The sequence below is a fragment of the Kryptolebias marmoratus genome, linkage group LG20 (genome assembly GCF_001649575.2).
Source record: "Kryptolebias marmoratus isolate JLee-2015 linkage group LG20, ASM164957v2, whole genome shotgun sequence".
Lineage (NCBI taxonomy): Eukaryota > Metazoa > Chordata > Actinopteri > Cyprinodontiformes > Rivulidae > Kryptolebias > Kryptolebias marmoratus.
In genome coordinates, this window is record NC_051449.1 from 20985960 (window position 1) to 21008731 (window position 22772).

The window sequence follows — 22772 nt, forward strand, 5'->3', positions numbered from 1 at the left end:
TCAACCTGAGCTTCTCGTCGAAGCGCATTGCTATTGTCGACACTCGCGTCTTCCGCCGAGGTCCGAGCGCCAAATATCTTATGTCATTCATGTCAAATAAAACCATTTAATTGCAGCTTCTCTTTTTCGTGAGTCTCTCCAGGTGGAATTGCTGTTTAACTGTTGTTGTACATGAGTTTTTTTGCTGCTTTGTTCAGTTTTTATCTGGTATAAAGTACTTTTTGTTTAACATTGCAGTATGAAAGATACTTTATAAATACAGTTGATTTGGTTTAAATAGGACATGTTTAGCATCCTAATATAACCAAAACCTCAAATCCCCACCCTGAAGCTTCAGGTTTGCCTCAAAAGAAGAACCAAGGAGACAAAGAGGAACTAACAGGATTTAAGGTCAGGATCTAAAAAGTAGTCTAGGTACCAGAAAAATATCCCAGCTGTCAAATGTCACCAAAAGCTAGGTTTAGTTTCCCATAACTTTAGTAGTTTACTCTTTTTATAAACTTCAGTCCTGTAACATGACAGTGGTTTGATATTTTAGAAGGCTGACCTTTGACCCCAGCAGTGTTGGAAATTAGTTTTAAATCTGAACATTAAACATTCTCCTAGATTGTTCAACTCTGACTTCCAAGCATCAGAAACCTACAGTTCAATGCAATATTTACTATTTCTTCACTTCTTCTTTTTTAGGGGAAATGTCCAGTAATTATTAACTGAACGAGGCTCTTAACTCTGAGCTCTTTCTGGTGGTTTAATTCCTGACAACATGTGGGTGATGTATCTTAGATTTGCTCTTCTGGTTTGGATTCCTGCAGTGCTGCATGGTAGGTGTTTTAAATTCAACTTCATGGAGACATCTGAGTTTGGTTCATTAAGGTTTTTCTTCTTCTTTTTTTGTATTTCAGCACAAAGCACAGCACAGCCTTGTAGCGCTCCCAGCCTGGAAGGAGGTTTTTTTCTTCCTGTGCAGGAATCTTATCCACATGGAGCAAAGATCAGTTATGCCTGTGATAATGGATATAAACCAATAGAAAAAGGCTGGTGGGCAACAAGTACATGTATAAAAGGCAAATGGATTTTGACACCACATTGTAGAGGTAAGTAGTTTATTTTATTCATTTTTGGTAGTTGTAGGAAAAATAACTGGTTAATATATATATATATATATATATATATATATATATATATATATATATATATATATATATATATATAGCTACAGTTATAGAAAATCTTTTTCTGTTGTCACTTTTAAAATATTTTCTTTTTTGTTATTCTCTTTTTTATTGCTTTTCAACATAACAACCAGTTAACAATTAGTATACAAACAGTCAAACATGAGAAAGAACATAACAAAGATGGAGCCTCCTCTTTATAAAGACCAAATAAAAACCAAAGTAAAGAACCAGTGACAAAAAAAAAGGAAAAAGGAAAAACTAAATATATACAAAAACATAGTTGACACCTACAGCTTCACTCCCCCCATCCTTCTCTCCAAAGTTCATTTCTTGTTATGAAAAAGAGGAAGCCATTCTCATTTGTATCTGTTCAGAAAGCTCTCGGTCTTATTCCTCTTCTCCTCCACATTGTAGAAGATTCATGTAAATAAATATTTATAATATAAATAATATTTTATTCATAAATATTTTCTCCTGATTATTCAGCCTGAATATCAGCTGTTCATAACTGGCTATTTTATTCATTGCTCCCACCCATTCCTTAACTAGAATAGTGTCTTTTGCTTTCTGGGGTCTGAGGGACTTTTAAATTACTTTCTAATTTCACAGCTACTCTCAATTCATGCACCGAGCCACCTAAAGTCCTCAATGCAGTCATCATTGATGAGGACTACCAGGAGGTGTTTGTTGAGGATTCAGAAGTGGAGTATCAGTGTAAAGGTGGATATGTTACAGAGGAAGGAGCCACCAAGAAGTCTGTCTTTTGCAGAGCTGGACAATGGACTGAAGGTCCAACATGCAGTAAGTGAACAATATGATGAGGTATGAACTGAAACAACATGTTTGCACTGAGTGGATGACTTGGCACTTGAAAGAACTTTAATAAGAATCAGTTTTCAGGTATGAATTACAACCATGTCCCAGCTCATAGGCTGCAACCTTTAAGGACCACATTTTGGAGTTTGACTGCATAATAGTGCTGCAACAAAGGTTGTTCCAATTTAATCATCACTCTAAATGTGGTCAATAAATTTCATTTCTTTCTGGAGGGAATTTTATTTATTTAATTATGATTTCTAATAAAAACATTTTACCACAGACCATCAAAACAGCTTCAACCCTCAAAAATGCAAACATCTACAAACATTCCACCTTAAATTGACAAGAAAAGCATAAAAAACTAAAAGAACTCGGAGAGCGCAAACATCTGCCAAGGCCAGAGGGTCATTAAAAATTGGGAGGATCCAGATCGTGAACCGAGTCACCATGAGAATCCAATCCCTTGTTTCGCAACATTTCCTGAAAATTTCATCAAAGTCTGTTCATTATTTTTTATAGTAATCTTCCCAAGAGACAGACGGACAGCACTGAAAACAACTGTGAAAAAATCTTATTTTATTTTTCGGTGCATGGAAAAGCCAAAACTTTTGTATACTTGGGGTTTTTTAAACTTCTTGTTTATTTCTTTGTGATGACAAGAAAAGACAATGTGGGCTGAACATGTTGCATGTGACACCTTGACATATTTGTTACAAAATACAGTTTTATGTTTTCTTCTCAGTGAAAACGTCTGTGTAACATAGGATTTTTAAATCTAATGCACATGATGACAGGATTCTGTGAATGAATCAATAAATACAGCGTCCTAACAGATGCTTCTGCTGTGTCTCTTCCAGGACTTCCCTCCAGCTCCGGTTCTAATGAAGGAGACACCAAACTTGCTTTTGTATCAAGTAAATAGCAGTTTTTATCTTTATATTTCCATCACACTTTCCATTAAATATGTACATCAAACAGATGAGAAGAAAAGACAACGTGGGCTGAACATGTTGCATGTGACAGCTTGATATATATGTTTTAAAATACAGTTTTATTTTGTCCTTTTCAGTTGACCATTGTGGAGATTTACCCAACGTTCCTAACAGTATTAGAGAAGGAGGACAGCGTTCCTTGAAGTACACATGTGTGAGTTTTTATAAGTTGGAGGGTCCAGAGACAGTGGTGTGTCAGAGTGATGGAACGTGGTCTGAGGTCCCCACCTGCAGAGGTAAGAGCAACTTAACACCAACTGGTTTTAGTTCAGTCATTTAACAAAACCAATGAGAAAATGTTTTATTTGTTTCTTTTGTACAGAGGACTTCTGTGAAATGAACACTGCAGACTATCCTGACCTAGAAAATGTTGGAGTTAAATACATAAAAAATGGCGACAGACATCAGATGGAGTGCACGAATGTGATGCAGTTTCCAAACTTTTCTGTGGTCAAGTGCATTAATGGAAAACTGCATAAGACCAGATGTAAGTATTATTTTGAGCTTATTACATAAATCAGTAAAATAAATGGAGTGAGTGTTCATCAGATGTTAAATATTGTCCTCTGCAGCCCTTTGAACTTAACATGGTGCTGCGTGTCACAATCTGACATAAGAGACTTTATCCAAATGGATTTGACTTATTCAACAACAAGAAGTCAGATTTAGTTTAAAGTTACAAAGTCTACGTTTGCACACTTTTTCCTTCTCAGATATTATCTCATCATTCATGTAAGGTTTAAAAAACATGAGGAATCAGTCTGATGTTTTTACTAGACTACTTGATAATCTTTTGTCTTTATTATAAATTTAAACAGTAAAAGTTTGTTATAAAAGTTAATTGGATCAAAATCATAAAATAATTGGACAGATGCAAAATTTTACTATAAGTGAAACAGATTTCTGATTAAAATGTGGAGCCAAACCTGATAAGGTGGAGAATTTTATGAGTGGAAACTCCACTAAAGGTTTTAGTGCAGGAAAACTGAGCTGCCAATGAAATCACTTCAACTCTAGGAGCTGATGATTTTACCAGAAAGACGTAAACATCAGATGATTTTTACTCCCACCCTGTTCTCAGGATCTGTGGTGATCAGCACTGACATGATGATCTGGTGCATTGCTGGATTAAACTTGAGTTGTCACCTCGACTGAACGACAGTCACCTCATTTCCTCCTGTAGTACTAAAAATAACTTTTTCTGTTGGAATTAAAGTAAAAAATATGATAAGGATGCTTGGGGCAGAGCAACAACATCTACCTCAGGCATTTCTGCAGTGACTCTTCCAATCTGGACTCCATCATATAGCTGTCAGTATTTTCGTCCTGTCCTTGGTCTCTGACAAAAAAATCTTGTATCACTCAACAGTCTCATTCAGTTTTGAATTGCAATGGTTATCAAATAGTGGCATCTTTGCACTCAATGTTATTCTCCCAGATGGGGCACCGCTTGTCAGTGTTGTCAAAAGTTCCCTCCCCCTCTCTCCGAGAAGGTAGTTGAACAACTTAACTTTAGCTGTTTCCTCTGCATCAGGCATTGTGAGGTCCACATACAGCTTTAACTCCTGCTTCCAACTTTTCCAAGTCTTAGCTAAATTGTTTGAATCTCATCAAAGTATTGGAGGCAGCTTGAAATATCTGTCGCCATTCTCTGCTCAGCCTTCAGCTCCGTAGACATCGACCAGTCAGTTATGCAAACCCCCAGGCTAGGCTAACTGCAACAAGCTAGCAGCACTCTTCACTACTTGGCACAAACATCAGCTGGATTTACGACTGCTGCCGCCATGTTTCATTCTGTTTTGTTTTATCAAACTATACAGAATGGACGGTTAAAGCAGTATTATTGTTTATGATGAACTTTATTGAACACGTGCATTACCGCACTTCAATTGCCATACCTTAGCCCACTCTCCGTCTGTGTCACACACAGATCCGTCCCCCTGGGAACAAAACATTTAACTAACAATCCCCTTGTTACAACATCTACCGCATGCAGTTCTGCAGTGACTCTTTCAATCTGGACTGAGATAGGTCTTTGGCTTTCATTGTGCAGGAGGACTAAAGCTGTTTGTATCGACAGCACTTTCAGGTAAAACACTTGGCTGAACGAGCACAACAGAAAGAGTTGTGATGCAGTGGGGGCCTAGACCAGAACAAGGTCCCGAGGCACTGCTGCTAAACTTTACAGGTGGAATAACACTCCTCATATAGAGATATAAGTGGACCGTCTCACTTTCCAAGGGTTTTATTTAAGTTCTGTGAAAGCTGACTTTGTGCTTGTATTTGTTCATACACTGTTTGTACTCTCATAGAGGGAACTTTGGGTTTGTGAGAAAGGAAAGTGTTTGTGCCAACAAAACAGGAGTTTTATGTCCATGTGGTGGCTCTGGACAGATGAAAGCGAGGACGAGGATGGGTCCTTTTACTCCTGTAACATCTCCACGACCACATAACCAGAGATGCTTCTGTTTTCAGACCCCAGAGATAAACTTTTCACTCTCTTCACTGAGCTCTAGATCCACTCAGGTTTCCCCAAAAGTTTTCAAAAACTCTGCTGCTTATGAGTGTCCAGCTGTGCTCTGGTGTCTCACTGCTGCCTTGGTTAAACAACTCAAGTTTGCAAACCCAGAGTGACTCCAAACGCCACGTCGATCAGTTCCAAATAACACGTTCCCAGCAACACAAACTGCTGAATCAACAAAAATCAGCAGCTCCAAAAAAAATTGAATGAAGTGTATTTTAATTTTATTGAGGCAAATGTCCATTCATTTACACAGAGGGGTGGGACTTAAAAGTTGTACTGCAGACAGCCACTAGATGGCGCTCATCCATGGTGGCTTCAGCTTCCAGCGTGTGGTCCTGTCTCTAGTTGTAGAGTATCTCAATGGTTGGACCACACTTTGCTGCTGTACATTGTATACAAACTTCAACAAACTTTATTACCAAAAAACTTCATTAACAATGATAACTTCCTAACCTGCTTAAACAGCTACAAAACCTAAAAGACAACGTGTAAAATAATGAAGATCAATTTTGAGTACATTAAAGAAATGGAACAATACAAACAATTAATATCAAATAAAAGTCATACAATAGATAGCACCATTATTTTTTTTTAAACTAACTTTGATTTTAGAAAATTAAATCTGTCTCATTATTTTCTGTCTGATTTGAACTAATACTGGTATTTCAAATAACAAATTGCAATAAAACTGTATTAGAACTTAGACGCCTGTACAGATTGAGAGAAATCAGCATTCGTCGTCTAAAAACAAGCTGTTCATTTTTTTTCTGACTCCTCACAGGTTGTAACCGAGGACAAATAAGTCTGGTGAGTTTTTAGGTTTTAATCATTTGTGCAAACATTTTATCTGGAACTTTCTTAGTTGTTGCATCATAGCTCATAATAATTACAGCTTTTAACATGCAGTGAACTATACATATTTAATTTATTTAAACTATAATTTATCAATGGTAACAAGGCCTCTGTTTTGTAACCAGGGTCTCTGCTGAGGCTGCAACATTAAGGAGGAGATGCTGCTAATGGACTGAGAACTACAAACATGGCCTCTTTGCGGAAACTCAACATGAAGACGCTGTTAAACACTGCTGGGTTTTATTTTGATCTGTTATACCAATAAAGATCCACAGTTTAAGAGTTAACAATCACAAGTTTTCAACTGAAACTTCTTTTTCTTAATTTCATTTTGTATTTAAATTGTATTGAAATTAAAACCACAAGCATCTTATTCGTCCCTCCGTGTTCTTCAGACTCACGAGCAGCTGGAGGTTCTGTAGGTGGTGGAAATCCTGAAACAGCCAGAGGAGCATCATCATTATTTCTGACTGTCAAGATGTTTAATAAGCATTAACTGGTTTTTTTACTCTTTTTAAAATCACATTTGTATTTTGAAAACCAGGGGAGTTTATTTAGCAAGTTTTCATCATAGGGTGTAGCCATGGTTAGACCTTAAATTTTAACTTCTCGCCTTGAAACACAAAACTGTTTTAACAAGTACAAAATATCTGATCTTCATGAAAATGCAGGTTGGATCACAGTTTGGTCCTCAACACATCTACATGTAAATATAAAGCCGTTGCCTTAGCTCGTGCACTGGGAATCATATGTTTTACTCGTGGACTTTGTTCTGTGACCAAGCTCACCAAGGACTGGTGGTTTTTTCATGGGTTTTTTTTTCATCTAGTGTTGTGACAGAGGTCAGAGTGTTGCTAAGATGTGAAGGCCAATCATTGCTGCTAGTAGCTTTGATTACAAATTTTATTCATTCCAACAGGTGACATGTGTGTTGAAAATTCATATTTTAAACAAAATTTCCCAGATAAAAATAATCATAATGTAATTCATTCATTTCAACACCAGGCCCCATCTCTTCTAAAAATAAAAAACACTTCACAGCATTCATTATAACAGTTGTTTTCATCAAACAAGCTTTATTTCTACCTGTTAAAATTCTAAGAAGCATTGTCTGATGAACAATCAAGAACAGAGTCACACATAATTAGAGAGATGCAGTTGGACCACAGTGGCACGGTGCAGATGGAGGGGAAAGAAAAGTTCATGTTTTCAGGTATGACTTCAGAGACGTCTGGAGGGATGCTGTCTCTTCTTGGTCTCCTGGCTTTCTCCTGGTTGTAAACACAACCATTGTCTCCAGGGTTGTGCTTACAAAAAACCAGAGTGTAGATATTTGCCTCTGTCTGAAAAACAGATCAGCAGTGTTGTTCAGAAAAGTTTTTATCAGCTTTGTCAAATATCAAAGGTCAAACCAATCCTAGCAAGATCTGACCTTGAGAAATTAATCCACGCTTTTATTACAGCTCGTCTTGATTATTGTAATGCACTGTATGTAGGCATTAGCCAGACCTCTCTTGCCCGTCTGCAGCTTGTGCAGAACTCTGCTGCTCGTTTGTTAACTCGGACCCGTAGGCGCGAGCACATTAGTCCCATCTTGGCGTCCCTTCATTGGCTCCCTGTGCACTACAGATTTAATTTTAAGCTCCTGTTATTTGTTTTTAAATGTTTGAATAACCTGGCCCCACCATATCTATCTGAGCTGCTTCAGCCTAACCCTAACCCTAACCCTAACACCCCGATCCCTAAGATCAGCTGATCAGTCACTGCTGACAGTCCCCAAAACTAGGCTGAAGCTCAGAGGCGACAGAGCATTTGCTGTTGCTGCTCCCAAGCTCTGGAACAATTTACCCCTGAGTGTCAGACAGGTCTCCTCTCNAAATTCATATTTTAAACAAAATTTCCCAGATAAAAATAATCATAATGTAATTCATTCATTTCAACACCAGGCCCCATCTCTTCTAAAAATAAAAAAAAACCTTCACAGCATTCATTATAACAGTTGTTTTCATCAAACAAACTTTATTTCTACCTGTTAAAAGCATTGTGTGATGAACAAGCTATGATAAAATCAAGAACAGAGTCACACATAATTAGAGAGATGCAGTTGGACCACAGTGGCACGGTGCAGATGGAGGGGTAAAAAAAAGTTCATGTTTTCATTTTCTCTTGGGTCTGGATGCAGGACTGGCAGGACTCACGTCACTGTCTTCAGGGTTGTTTTTCCAAAAAAACAGTGTGTAGACATTTCCTCTGTCTGAGCTTCAAAATGTCATGAAAATGAGCAGTGGTAATGTTTTATCCATCCATTTTCTTTGACCCGCTTTTCCATGTAGGGTCACAGAGGAGCTGGTGTCTATCTCCAGCAGTCATTGGACGAGAGGTGGGGTACAGGTGTCCAAAAGAGGGACACATAGAGACAAACAAGTCAAACAACCATTCATGCTCTCACTCACACCTACAGACTATTTACAGTTACCAATTAACCTAACATATATGTTTTTTTATCTGTGGGAGGAAATCAGACTACCTGGAGAAAACCCACCTGTGTATGGGGTCAACATGTAAACTCCTCCCAGAAAGGCGAGGAGGCAAACCTGCAACTGTCTTGTTTTCAGAACAGAAGACAATCAGGTGTTTTAGGTTTAGCTTCTGCTAAAAATGTGTTTATTGACTTAACATTTGCTTGTCATTTCATAATGTTGAACCTGATCTTGGCAGGCCTGGAAATCAGTTTCAAATCAGGACAGTAAACACGCTCAGAACTTTGTAAAGAAAACTTTCTGGGAAATTAAGCAATCGTCTCGTAATGTGGGTATTTCCCAATTGTTAAATGAAACATAATGAACATCAATAAATTCTTAAAAATCATTACATTCTTCATGTAGTTCTCACTTTCAGAAAGAGTATAATATTCTTAACAAATTAAGCACAAAATATTTATCTTTGTTTCCCTGTTTTTCCTATAAATTCCATTTAAGCAATATGTTTGTACATCTTGTGTTGACAGCAGTGTGTCTGTTCAACGCAATGTTTACTATTTCTTCACTTTTTATCTCTTAGCGGGAAATGCCCAATAATTATTAACTTGTTCTAATTTGAACGGTGCTCCTAACTCTGCTTTCTTGCTGTGGTTTGGTCCCTGGCAACATGTCGGTGAGGTGTCTTGGATTTGTTCTTCTGCTCTGGATTCCTGGGGAGCTGCTTGGTAAGTGTAATAAATCTCAATTGATGGCGATATCTGAAAAAGTCTCTGAGGACATTTGTCCCACTGACGTTTATCTGTTTTGCTCTGAATTCAGCTAAAAGTGCAGAGGAGTCTTGCAGCGCTCCTATCCTGGACAAAGGTTATTTTCTCCCTGTGCAGAAATCCTATAATCATGAAGACCAAATCAAATATGCCTGTGATAATGGATATAAACCTGCAGTGGAAGGCTGGTGGGCAACCAGCACATGTCAAAATGGTAACTGGTCCCATGCGCCACAGTGTATTGGTAAGTATGTCACCAGTTCATTTTAAAGTGTTTCCATGAGGCATAAATAAGGCCTTTTAAGTCAATATATTCTGCAGTTGTGACAGATTACGCCAATCAATCAAAAAAAGAGCTTTTGTATCCACAAGTTCAGTGTATAAATGGAATGAATATCTAAAGTACATCAAGAAAGAGGCAAAGCATTACTTTGCTTACAGTTCTCTTCAAATGGGCAGCTTTAAACAAAAGTTAAAAATAAACATTGACGTGGCTTGGTCATGGTAATTTGAAGCAGCATTGGCCACTCTAGCCTCACGCCAAGGCTACGATAGAAGAACCCTTTCACCTACATCCTCTTATGCCACTGAATGGTGTTTCTTCCCCCACAGCGCGGCTGAAATTCATGGTGAAGGCCCAGAGACCTCCCGTGCAAACCGTGTGCAGCTTACATTCGAGAATCACATGATCTGGGTTTATCTCGCATGTTGGACAGCAAACTCCCATTGTTAGTTTATTGTGATACTTTTGTGATCCCTGTTAAATTTTCACCTTAACACAGCGTGATAAGGCGAAAATTTAACATGAAACGTGTATTATTCGCAGATGACACATATATTTTTTGTTGGACATGATACGGATGAACTGCTAAACAAAGTAAAAGAAGAGATGAATAAACTTATGGTGTGGTTTGATGGTGACAAGCTGTCCCTAAACTTGATTAAAACTAAAATAATGTTATTTATAAATTGTAGACCACGTGTGGAAATACAAATAGAGATTAATAGAGTAAATATTGAAAGGGTTCAGGAACAGAAATTTCTGGGAGTTGTTATCGATGATAAGGCTAGTTGGTTACCTTATATACGATACATACAGAATAAAATATCAAACTTATACTTTTATATTAAATAAAGCCAAGCAGTTGGTTAATCAGAAAGCACTGCATATCCTTTACTGTTCCTTAGTTTTACCCTTTCTAAGTTACTGTGCAGAAATATGGGGCAACAATTACGCTACAACATTACAGCCATTAATTAAATTGCAAAAAAGAGCAATAAGAATTATCAATAAGGTTGACTACCTGGATCATACAAATCCATTATTTAAACATTCCAAATTACTAAAACTTCATGATTTGGTTAAAATTACAAACAGTGTGCATGTTATTTAAAGCGCAAAATGAACAGTTACCAGAAAATATTCAAAAAATGTTTTCAAAGGAAGAAGGACTTTATAATCTCAGAGGGAAATATAAATTCAAATCTTGTAAGATCAGAACCACAAGACAAAGTTTTTGTGTTGCAGTCTGTGGTGTGAAACTATGGAACAGTTTGACTGTAGAGTTAAAGCAAAGTCCAAATACTGAACAATTCAAATGTTTATACAAAGAAATGGTTTATACTACATATGAGAAACTGTTTTAATGTATTCTGCTGTTGTTCTTACATTGCATTGTTAGCATTAATATTACTTATCATTGTTAATACTATTATAGCTACTATTATTATTGAATATATTGATTTAGTTAAAGTAGAATGAAGGGATGAGAGCATTTTGTGATGTAGCTGGAGATGGGGTGGGTGTTAATAAGTTTATACTTCTACTCAGTATTGCTTTAGTTTTAATTGTACCTCTGTGTTCAATAAACTTGAATCAAATCAAATCAAATCGAAACATGAGCTGATTGTATCAAGCCTTTACAAATGTGAAGTAAGTTGGCTTAAAATGAAAATTATTGTTTCTTTCTTTCTTTTTCAAACCTAGGTTTTGGTATCTCATCGGGGTTTATTTGTTCTTCCGCCTTTACTTCTGAAATGAGACATAACCTCTGATTTTTAGGTTTAAACTTTTTAGTTTAAAGTTTGTCTGTTTTTTTTTTTTTTCTTCCTCAGGCGAAACGTTCTGCTTTCCACTAACAATTCCCAATGCAAAAGACATCAAAACCTCAAGTGTTTTTTTTGAAAATGGACATATGATAGAGATAACATGTAACAGAGGATATGTACCCAAAGACCAGCAAAATTCAGCTTACTGTAAAAATGGAAAATGGATCTCTGTGCCCATCTGCGAAAGTAAGTCTGATGTTTCACTCCAAATGGCCGTGGAGCATCATTTTCTGTTCTAACTTACCTTTTTTTCTTATTTACAGAAAGTCCCAGGGCATGCAGCGAACCACCCAATAGCCCAAATTCAGTCATCATTCATCAGAAATACCAGGACGTGTTTGATACGGGTTCAGAGGTGGAGTATCAGTGTAAAGACGGATATGTAACAGAGGATAAGAAGACAAAGAAATCCATCACTTGTAATGATGGAACCTGGACTGAAGGCTCAGTGTGCAGTAAGTGAACGATATGGTGAGATATGAGGTATAAAATAACTTCATTTAATGAGTTTGAAAGTTATTCACGTGTATGGCACCTAAAAGAACAGTGAGGGGAATTCAAACCCAGGAATCATAAAACATTATGGTGGAGGAGTTTGTGTGCTGGAATGATCCTGGAAGCTGTGCCGTGGGGCAACTGACCCCAGTAGGGTCTCCCAAGGTAGACTGGTCGTAGGTGACAGGCCAGACAAAGAGCAGTTGTATGGATATAAGACAGCAAGAAACTTGATGTCCCTTGCCTGGACGTGGGTTACCGAGGCCTCGCCCTGGAATCAGGCCTGGAAGAGGGGCTTGTTGGTGAGCGTCTGGTGACCATGCCTCTACCCTTGGGGTCCAGTCAGGCTCAGCCCAAATAAGCTACATGGGTTTGCCTTCCTGTGGGTGCACCACCTGCAGGAGGGGCCATACAGGTCGGGTGTATAGTGCTATGACAGCAGCCTACTTATAGCCCCCCGGCTTGGCACCTGTGTGTTGCAGTTTTCCTCGGTAGATAAGAAAGTAGCTTCCCTGCACCTTCAGGTGGGGGGATGGGCTTTGACCGTTCTCTGTGCCTATGCACCTATGCCTATGCAGTTCATGCCCCTTTTCCACTGGCTCTAAAGGTCCCAGCTCCACTCTACTCCGCTTGCTTTGCGCACATTTCCACCAGCATTTTTTTGAGGCCGGTCCCTGCTTTTTTGGTCCCTGCTTCGGAGTAGGGCCAGCCGGGCCGGCTTTGCTTCATGGGCGGTGCAAGCTTAGCTCCTGTTCACTCATTGGTCGTGGGTGTGACCAGATGCAAGCATAAAGAGCAAACGGTAGGAATATAAACAACAGCAATAGCTTACCTTGCAACGTTTATGCCGTCTGTCCCCCAGCTGAAGGCGCTGTAAAGCCTGAAGTCTACGGCGGATAACAGCTGTCCTACTCTGCGGAACAATCGCGGCATCCAGAGCATTTCTTCCACTGCGCCTCTCTTCCTGAAGTCTCAGGAGAATCCCCATAAGTTTAAAAAACAGCAACAACACAGGGCCTGCATTGTCCATAGATCTACCATTGTTTCCACAAATGGTGCCAAGTTTCAGTAGCCCAGTGGAAAAGGGGCATTAGAGTACCCAGCCTTCTTGAGTCCTTAGGTAGGTAGGTAGGTAGGTAGGTAGGTAGGTAGGTAGGTAGGTAGGTAGGTAGGTAGGTAGGTACATTTATTTATATAGCACTTTTCAGCACAAGGCGACTTAGTTGGGGTGCTGGAAGGTGCTCCAGCTGTGGACTCATTCTGCCGGGGGACTTCAATGCCCACCTGGGTAATGACAGTGTAACCTGAAGGTTTCTAATGAAGGTTGGAATCCTCTTCATTTGCTGTTTAAGCACACCATAAATATATTACTGTATATTTATTATAGTATGGTAAAAGGCGAAAGTAAAAGTATGTTTTCCTGACCACATTTTTTTACGGAAGCAGAATAAAGACATGCTTAGACATTTATTTATAAGACGTGATCTCTAGATAACAAATCTTGTTTTTAAAACACAGTTAAACGAAAAGATTATTTTTCATCAGAAATCAGGACAACACTGGAAGTGAAACATGAGGCATTATTCAACACATTACTGTTCCAGCTCATCTCCAAGTGTCATGTCAGTGATGAAGAATGATGACGAACGCAAAAAAACACTCATTTAATCACCAAAATCGTTCAGTTTTCTTGAGACAAAAAATGTTTTTTAAAAATAAAAGGTAAAAAGTCACAAGTGACCCCTTAGTTATGTCCGCCAATGAACTTGTGTTTTCAATCGGTTTGTCTAAGAGCAAGATTACGATCACAATCTGGATCACACTTTCCTTTAATGACACTATGGCCTTGGTGTAGGTTTGCGCTCTTTGAGTACGTCTAGTTTTTAAATCTAATGCACATGATGACAGGATTCTGTGAATGAATCAATAAATACAGCGTCCTAACAGATGCTTCTGCTGTGTCTCTTCCAGGACTTCCCTCCAGNTTCAATAATCTGACAAGGAGTGAGTGTTGGCTGAGGTCTTAAATACTGACTGTAACAGGTGAGACTAATGGCTGTGATTACGTGGGCATGGAAACAGGGGCGGGGCATGAGACTGTGATGCAATGGAAAATTACTGAGCTGTGGCAGGACTTCTGTGAAATGAACACTGCAGACTATCCTGACCTAGAAAATGTTGGAGTTAAATACATAAAAAATGGTGAAACGAAGGAGCTGGACTGTACAAATGTGCATATCTTTCAAAATTATTCTGTGGTCAAGTGCATTGATGGAAAACTGCATAAGACCAGATGTAAGTATCATTTTAAGATTAACAGATCTAAACAAGTCAGTAAATAGAAATAAAGTAATAGATAACATGATTTTCAACACTGTCCTCTCGAGACATTTGACTTTTTGACTAAATTTTGCAGAACATCCAGAAACAGAAGATCTTTATGCAGCAACTCTAAGCAGTGAAAGCTACAAGATTTAATATGATAGGAACCACTGGATTTTATTACAAATAATGTTTTAAATGTTATCTGATAAACTAATAACAAAATAGAGCTCTCAGTAGATTAAATTTTGAAAGTACAGTCAGCAGCTTAACTTGCTTTAACTTGGTTTAGTGAATTTTTTTTAAAAGCAGAGAGAAGCAACAAACCAAGTGTTTTTTTCCGACTTTAGAAAGTCTGTTTGTTGTTCACAAATAACTTTTATATTCAAAAGGTTAGGGATGAAGGGAGTCGGTCTGATGTCTGTGCTAGTTTATTGGAACTGCTCAGTTTGTGTTACTTTTCTGTTTTTATTGGTCCTTTAACTCCTGCAACATCTTCAGGAAACTTTATCTCCACCACATAACCAGAGATGCTTCTGTTTTCAGACCCCAGAGATAAACTTTTCACTCTCTTCACTGAGCTCTAGATCCACTCAGGTTTCACCAAAAGTTTTCAAAAACTCTGCTGCTTATGAGTGTCCAGCTGTGCTCTGGTGTCTCACTGCTGCCTTGGTTAAACAACTCAAGTTTGCAAACCCAGAGTGACTCCAAACGCCACGTCGATCAGTTCCAAATAACACGTTCCCAGCAACACAAACTGCTGAATCAACAAAAATAAGCAGCTCCAAAAAATAATGAATGAAGTGTATTTTAATTTTATTGAGGCAAATGTCCATTCATTTACACAGAGGGGTGGGATTTAAAAGTTGTACTGCAGACAGCCACTAGAGGGCGCTCATCCATGGTGGCTTCAGCTTCCAGCGTGTGGTCCTGTCTCTAGTTGTAGAGTATCTCAATGGTTGGACCACACTTTGCTGCTGTACATTGTATACAAACTTCAACAAACTTTATTACCAAAAAACTTCATTAACAATGATAACTTCCTAACCTGCTTAAACAGCTACAAAACCTAAAAGACAACGTGTAAAATAATGAAGATCAATTTTGAGTACATTAAAGAAATGGAACAATACAAACAATTAATATCAAATAAAAGTCATACAATAGATAGCACCATTATTTTTTTTTAAACTAACTTTGATTTTAGAAAATTAAATCTGTCTCATTATTTTCTGTCTGATTTGAACTAATACTGGTATTTCAAATAACAAATTGCAATAAAACTGTATTAGAACTTAGACGCCTGTACAGATTGAGAGAAATCAGCATTCGTCGTCTAAAAACAAGCTGTTCATTTTTTTTCTGACTCCTCACAGGTTGTAACCGAGGACAAATAAGTCTGGTGAGTTTTTAGGTTTTAATCATTTGTGCAAACATTTTATCTGGAACTTTCTTAGTTGTTGCATCATAGCTCATAATAATTACAGCTTTTAACATGCAGTGAACTATACATATTTAATTTATTTAAACTATAATTTATCAATGGTAACAAGGCCTCTGTTTTGTAACCAGGGTCTCTGCTGAGGCTGCAACATTAAGGAGGAGATGCTGCTAATGGACTGAGAACTACAAACATGGCCTCTTTGCGGAAACTCAACATGAAGACGCTGTTAAACACTGCTGGGTTTTATTTTGATCTGTTATACCAATAAAGATCCACAGTTTAAGAGTTAACAATCACAAGTTTTCAACTGAAACTTCTTTTTCTTAATTTCATTTTGTATTTAAATTGTATTGAAATTAAAACCACAAGCATCTTATTCGTCCCTCCGTGTTCTTCAGACTCACGAGCAGCTGGAGGTTCTGTAGGTGGTGGAAATCCTGAAACAGCCAGAGGAGCATCATCATTATTTCTGACTGTCAAGATGTTTAATAAGCATTAACTGGTTTTTTTACTCTTTTTAAAATCACATTTGTATTTTGAAAACCAGGGGAGTTTATTTAGCAAGTTTTCATCATAGGGTGTAGCCATGGTTAGACCTTAAATTTTAACTTCTCGCCTTGAAACACAAAACTGTTTTAACAAGTACAAAATATCTGATCTTCATGAAAATGCAGGTTGGATCACAGTTTGGTCCTCAACACATCTACATGTAAATATAAAGCCGTTGCCTTAGCTCGTGCACTGGGAATCATATGTTTTACTCGTGGACTTTGTTCTGTGACCAAGCTCACCAAGGACTGGTGGTTTTTTCATGGTTTTTTTTTTCATCTAGTGTTGTGACAGAGGTCAGAGTGTTGCTAAGATGTGAAGGCCAATCATTGCTGCTAGTAGCTTTGATTACAAATTTTATTCATTCCAACAGGTGACATGTGTGTTGAAAATTCATATTTTAAACAAAATTTCCCAGATAAAAATAATCATAATGTAATTCATTCATTTCAACACCAGGCCCCATCTCTTCTAAAAATAAAAAAAAACCTTCACAGCATTCATTATAACAGTTGTTTTCATCAAACAAACTTTATTTCTACCTGTTAAAAGCATTGTGTGATGAACAAGCTATGATAAAATCAAGAACAGAGTCACACATAATTAGAGAGATGCAGTTGGACCACAGTGGCACGGTGCAGATGGAGGGGTAAAAAAAAGTTCATGTTTTCATTTTCTCTTGGGTCTGGATGCAGGACTGGCAGGACTCACGTCACTGTCTTCAGGGTTGTTTTTCCAAAAAAACAGTGTGTAGACATTTCCTCTGTCTGAGCTTCAAAATGTCATGAAAATGAGCAGTGGTAATGTTTTATCCATCCATTTTCTTTGACCCGCTTTTCCATGTAGGGTCACAGAGGAGCTGGTGTCTATCTCCAGCAGTCATTGGACGAGAGGTGGGGTACAGGTGTCCAAAAGAGGGACACATAGAGACAAACAAGTCAAACAACCATTCATGCTCTCACTCACACCTACAGACTATTTACAGTTACCAATTAACCTAACATATATGTTTTTTTATCTGTGGGAGGAAATCAGACTACCTGGAGAAAACCCACCTGTGTATGGGGTCAACATGTAAACTCCTCCCAGAAAGGCGAGGAGGCAAACCTGCAACTGTCTTGTTTTCAGAACAGAAGACAATCAGGTGTTTTAGGTTTAGCTTCTGCTAAAAATGTGTTTATTGACTTAACATTTGCTTGTCATTTCATAATGTTGAATTTCTCTCTGAGTACTTCTAGTTTTAAATCTAATGCACATGATGACAGGATCCTGTGAATGAATCAATAAATACAGCGTCCTAACAGATGCTTCTGCTGTGTCTCTTCCAGGACTTCCCTCCAGCTCTGGTTCTAATGAAGGAGACACCAAACCTGCTTTCGTATCAAGTAAATAGGCAGTTTTTATTTCTACATTTCTGACAAGGTTGGACTTAACAGGATTCAGTACACGCAGACACAGACAAAGTTTGATGGTTTTTATTGTAGAAACTTGGCAAGCTGGATTACTGAGACTGGACTTGATACTCATGTAGGAGCTCGAGGGCAGAACCAGGACAGGTAAGTCTGCCGGGGACTGGCGGTCGTGAGTGTTCAGAACGGGGTTTAGGCGAAAGAGAGAGTCCAGGGCCGGGCAGGGGGTCAAAACCAGAAAGTCCAGAGGTTGCAGCCAAATCCAGAAAGGGATAATCCAAAAAAGCGATGTCCAGAAGCATGAAACGAGGTCGGTTACTGTGAATCAGATTCCAAGGAGGTGTCAGGCAAGGGTTAAGCAAGGCTCGTGGGTCGGGGTCCAGGCAAGGGTCCGTGGGCATGAAGGAATTCAGAAACTGTGGAGATACGCTGGACATGTACTTGGTTAAACCATTCAATAATCTGACAAGGAGTGAGTGTTGGCTGAGGTCTTAAATACTGACTGTAACAGGTGAGACTAATGGCTGTGATTACGTGGGCATGGAAACAGGGGCGGGGCATGAGACTGTGATGCAATGGAAAATTACTGAGCTGTGGCAGGACTTCTGTGAAATGAACACTGCAGACTATCCTGACCTAGAAAATGTTGGAGTTAAATACATAAAAAATGGTGAAACGAAGGAGCTGGACTGTACAAATGTGCATATCTTTCAAAATTATTCTGTGGTCAAGTGCATTGATGGAAAACTGCATAAGACCAGATGTAAGTATCATTTTAAGATTAACAGATCTAAACAAGTCAGTAAATAGAAATAAAGTAATAGATAACATGATTTTCAACACTGTCCTCTCGAGACATTTGACTTTTTGACTAAATTTTGCAGAACATCCAGAAACAGAAGATCTTTATGCAGCAACTCTAAGCAGTGAAAGCTACAAGATTTAATATGATAGGAACCACTGGATTTTATTACAAATAATGTTTTAAATGTTATCTGATAAACTAATAACAAAATAGAGCTCTCAGTAGATTAAATTTTGAAAGTACAGTCAGCAGCTTAACTTGCTTTGGTTTAGTGAAAATCTTTTAAAAGCAGAGAGAAGCAACAAACCAGGCTTTTTCCTACTTCAGAAAGTCTGTGTTTGTTGTTCACAAATAACTTATATATCATTTATGTCAGGTTTCAAAAGGTTAGGGATGAAGGGAGTCGGTCTGATGTCTGTGCTAGTTTATTGGAACTGCTCAGTTTGTGTTACTTTTCTGTTTTTATTGTGTTACAAAAAAGCTATGTTTCATAATATTACAGATATAAAACACACATATATATAACATGAATCTAATTTTCCTGTTGAGGTCAGTTTTGACAAGTACAGTGCAGTAAACTATGAGAATAAGCAGCTGTTGACATCACTCTAAAATGTGAACAGTATAAAAAAAAAGACCTAATTCTTACCAATAAATCCAACTGATGTGGTTTAATCAATCTTAATATGAAGAAAACAAAGCAGTTTTATTTTCCCTTTGTTAATTTAATTGAATCTGGTATTTTAAATACCAGGACACAATGAAACAATGTTGAAAATCTACATTTACCCCCAAGAAACAAGCTGTTAAAACTGATATTATGCTTTAATGACTCTTCGCAGGTTGTAACCGAGGACAAATCTCAACGGTGAGTGTTCCTCTTTTAAAGACATTTTTATGGTTATAATCATTTATTCAATTTATCTGTGAGCATCTTCAATAAAACATTACTCATTTTGTCTAAATGTATTGTATATAATTTACTTGATGTTTAAACTAATAGTTTACTGTAATGAAACCCATTTTGTCACCAGAGTTCCTGCTGAAGCTGCAAAATTAAGAAGATGCTGCTGCCTCTGATTGGTTGGACTGAAAACTGTGTGACAAGTCAACATGACGACACTCTCACACACTGTTGGGTTGTTGTTGTTTGATCCGCTGTACCAATAAAGATTTCAAAAGTTTCAAAAGTTTCAAAAGTAAACAAAAACCCACGAGTTTGCTCTGAACCCAATAAAGGCCTCAGCTGAAGCTTATTTTCGTCTGCATCATTTTGGCTTTAAGCTGTATTTTATTTAAACTGTAACCACCTTATCCTTATTCTTTAGACCTGTTTGTTCTGCAAAATGGCCGCCACAGTCAACTGACCTTTGAAAACATAAAAATTGTCAGTAACTCCGCCCATTTTACAGAGCTAAAATTAGGTGTGGCAGTAGCTGAGCGGCATTTTCAACACATACTTTGAGAGCTACACATTGCATGACATCTTTGCTGAAAACTGACATTCACTGTTGAAGTTCACTGACTTTGTTAGCGAAATATCTCAGAAACCACTGGATGAATTTTAGTGAAACTTTCAATTGGAATGAAAAAAGGTAACGTTTTGTACACATCTACAATGGATTAGCTTTTCTTGTCAATCTAATTCAAGATGGCTGCCATAGCAAAACAATCTTAGAATACAATAGCTGCATGAGGTTGTGCCTAATTTTATTATCAATTTTTTACTAAAACAGCCACAGCTCCATCATTTCTCAGCATGAGATGATCTACGTTTAAAACTCTGGCATGAAAGGCCAACCTTTAATTTTATTTTTTTAACAGATTTGAATCTTGACGAAGGCTCTCGCTCACATAAATATTTCGCAGCAATTCAAAACACGCATATTCATATTAGAACTTGTAAAAAACGGTTTGTTTTAATGCAGAGTTAAACAGCAAAAATCTTTGTGTGGCAGGATGTTGCAGAGAAGTGACATTATCTGAAAAGGACAGACTTCAACTTTACTCCAGACAGAATTATAAGGTTGCAGCTGGATCCTATCCTGGACTTAACTTTTAAAGAATAACTTAATTTGTTAATCAAAAGCTAATTTATCAAAAGTTAAAACCAACAAATGCCGACATTTTTAAGATAAAAATGTCGGATCTATCAGTTGATCATATTTGTCTGTTACTCTTTAGCTAATATATTTACAAAGCTATAATTTGGATAAACTGATATAAAATAAAATAAAACCTGTGTAGAGAAATACATCCACATTTGTTTTTTCAGCCAGAAGGCCTGTTTGATCAGTCAGGTTCAGCAACTTTTGTTAAATCTGCTGTATTTATTTTTCTTTTTTTGTTTGGAAGGGGACAGGGGGCAGATTTCTTACTAAATTAATGAGTGTGATCAGAGTTGGAGATGGTTTGGACGGAGGAAGCTGAGTCCAGTCCCAGCAGTGTACCCAGGTAGGACTGTTCTCGAGGTTCCAGGATCTGATCGGACCTCACAGGGTGGACGATGTTGGCAGGCTGAGGGGTCAGGGTGTACTTTTCTAAGAACGCCAGATCTGTTGCAGCTTGGTAGCCAGAGTTCTGCTGCTGTCCTTGAGTCTGAATGTTAACAACACCGTGAGTCTGGGAGGAGTGAGACGCTGTCCTGTGGGAGTGCAGATCCCCCTGTGCTCCTCCTGCCATGGGGACGGGGACTAAAGTGACGGGTACGCAGACATTTGTTGGGCCGGAGGTGCTCCGTGGGGCCGATTTAGGTTCTGTAGTGTACGTTTTTGCGGTTTCCTCAAAAGGAACGGAGTCTACTTTGTCCTCCCTGGGGGACGGCTCAGCAAACCGAGCGCTGTGCACGTGGTCCACGTGGTACTTGAGTTTGTCCTTCCTTTTAAAGGTGGCATTGCAGTGGGGACAGTTAAAAGGCCGCGCGTCCGAGTGAATCACCATATGCTTTGTTAAGGTCTTCTTGATCCGAAAAGTCTGATGGCACTCCGGACATTTGTGGGGTTTCTCACCTGTAACACAAAATACTCCATGTATTCAGCTCTGTCCACCCTTTGCTTTGAAGAATTACTGTCCTGAACACGGCTGAGACAAAAAAATAAAAATCTCTACAAGCTGCTGCAATAAGTGGGGTGGACTAATGAAAACCATACTGAGTTTCTACAAAGTTTATGAGCTGATGCTTTTGCAAAAACAAAGGAATTAAAGATTGCACAAAGGTAATTATACTATTACACAGTGTCGACCTGAGTGTTTCAGGTTTGTGATTTACAACATTAACTGATCGAGAGCGTAATAAAATGAACGACTGAACCAGTCGTGTCTATTTTGATGTAGAGTTTAAACAGTATCGTTCTCTGCTTCTTTCCTGAACCGACGTGTGATGAATACATGTACCATTACACCCCTGCTGCCTTAAGTGACAACACTATTTATATAGGTGAAGAAATAAAAAAACTGTGATGGATTAATCCCTTTCATTAGTTTAGCAAACTGTACGCACTAATTTGTCATAACACCAGTGTTCAAATGCAGCAGGTGATGTGTTGCCAGGTTGGGAGCGGAGAGGAAGGAGGTATTAGTGGTCAAAGTTAAGGCTGGGGGGAAAAAAATTGATTCAAGGCCCCTCTACGTATTCCACCATTCAAACATCCATAACATGACAAAATGTGGGCAGACCAGAGGGATCTGTCACTTTATTTTAGTTACAGTAGGTCAAATGATTTCAGATTTTGTAGTGGATGGACACAAACGCCACACTGGACGCCCTGAAGTTACAGTGTTCCAACCACAACAAGGATGTCACACAAAGGAGAGCAATATTTTGAGGCAAAAACAATTATTGTTTTTAAGGTTTCCCGACCTGAGTGAGTCCTGAAGTGCATTTCCAAACTGGACTTTCCTTTAAATTCTTTCTTGCAAACCTCACACTGATGCACAGCCGTCTTGTACCTCAAGAAAAAGGAACAGAGACAGAAGTGATGATCATTTGCCAAATAATTCTGGTTATTGTACGGGCGGGGGGGGGGGGATG

At 38.3% G+C, this 22772-nt stretch overlaps 3 protein-coding genes across 3 annotated transcripts in view; 2 read left to right on the plus strand and 1 right to left on the minus strand.

The window, feature by feature from the left end:
* Positions 1-681: 681 nt before the first annotated feature.
* LOC108238287 (complement factor H-like) lies at positions 682-6735 on the plus strand. The gene is made up of 8 exons (XM_017420256.3): positions 682-821; positions 903-1094; positions 1785-1976; positions 2852-2908; positions 3064-3222; positions 3309-3473; positions 6292-6317; positions 6488-6735. Exons 1-8 carry the CDS (start codon positions 764-766, stop codon positions 6497-6499), a joined length of 861 nt encoding a protein of 286 aa, XP_017275745.1. The 5' UTR covers positions 682-763; the 3' UTR covers positions 6500-6735.
* Positions 6736-9434: 2699 nt separating this feature from the next.
* LOC108238288 (coagulation factor XIII B chain-like) lies at positions 9435-19934 on the plus strand. The gene is made up of 8 exons (XM_037981929.1): positions 9435-9567; positions 9662-9853; positions 11725-11904; positions 11982-12173; positions 17857-17913; positions 18431-18700; positions 19585-19610; positions 19777-19934. The coding sequence occupies exons 1-8, from the start codon at positions 9510-9512 to the stop codon at positions 19786-19788; spliced, it is 987 nt and encodes a 328-aa protein (XP_037837857.1). The 5' UTR covers positions 9435-9509; the 3' UTR covers positions 19789-19934.
* The window catches only part of zbtb41 (zinc finger and BTB domain containing 41), a 15815-nt gene continuing 12194 nt past the window's right edge, over positions 19152-22772 (minus strand). The window contains exons 10-11 of the mRNA XM_017420254.3: positions 22602-22690; positions 19152-21750 (exon numbers count right to left, since the gene is read on the minus strand). Of these exons, the coding sequence (XP_017275743.1) occupies positions 21125-21750; positions 22602-22690 (715 nt within the window). The 3' untranslated portion in view covers positions 19152-21124. The remainder of the gene's footprint in view (positions 21751-22601; positions 22691-22772) is intronic.

Coding starts and splice junctions, on each gene's coding strand:
- LOC108238287 (XM_017420256.3), top strand. CDS start 764: ATGTGGGTGATGTATCTTAGATTTGCTCTTCTGGTTTGGATTCCTGCA. Junction 1,095..1,784: donor TTTGACACCACATTGTAGAG/GTAAGTAGTTTA, acceptor CTAATTTCACAG/CTACTCTCAATTCATGCACC. Junction 3,223..3,308: donor TGAGGTCCCCACCTGCAGAG/GTAAGAGCAACT, acceptor TCTTTTGTACAG/AGGACTTCTGTGAAATGAAC.
- LOC108238288 (XM_037981929.1), top strand. CDS start 9,510: ATGTCGGTGAGGTGTCTTGGATTTGTTCTTCTGCTCTGGATTCCTGGG. Junction 12,174..17,856: donor GACTGAAGGCTCAGTGTGCA/GTAAGTGAACGA, acceptor TGTCTCTTCCAG/GACTTCCCTCCAGCTCTGGT. Junction 17,914..18,430: donor CAAACCTGCTTTCGTATCAA/GTAAATAGGCAG, acceptor GGCTGAGGTCTT/AAATACTGACTGTAACAGGT.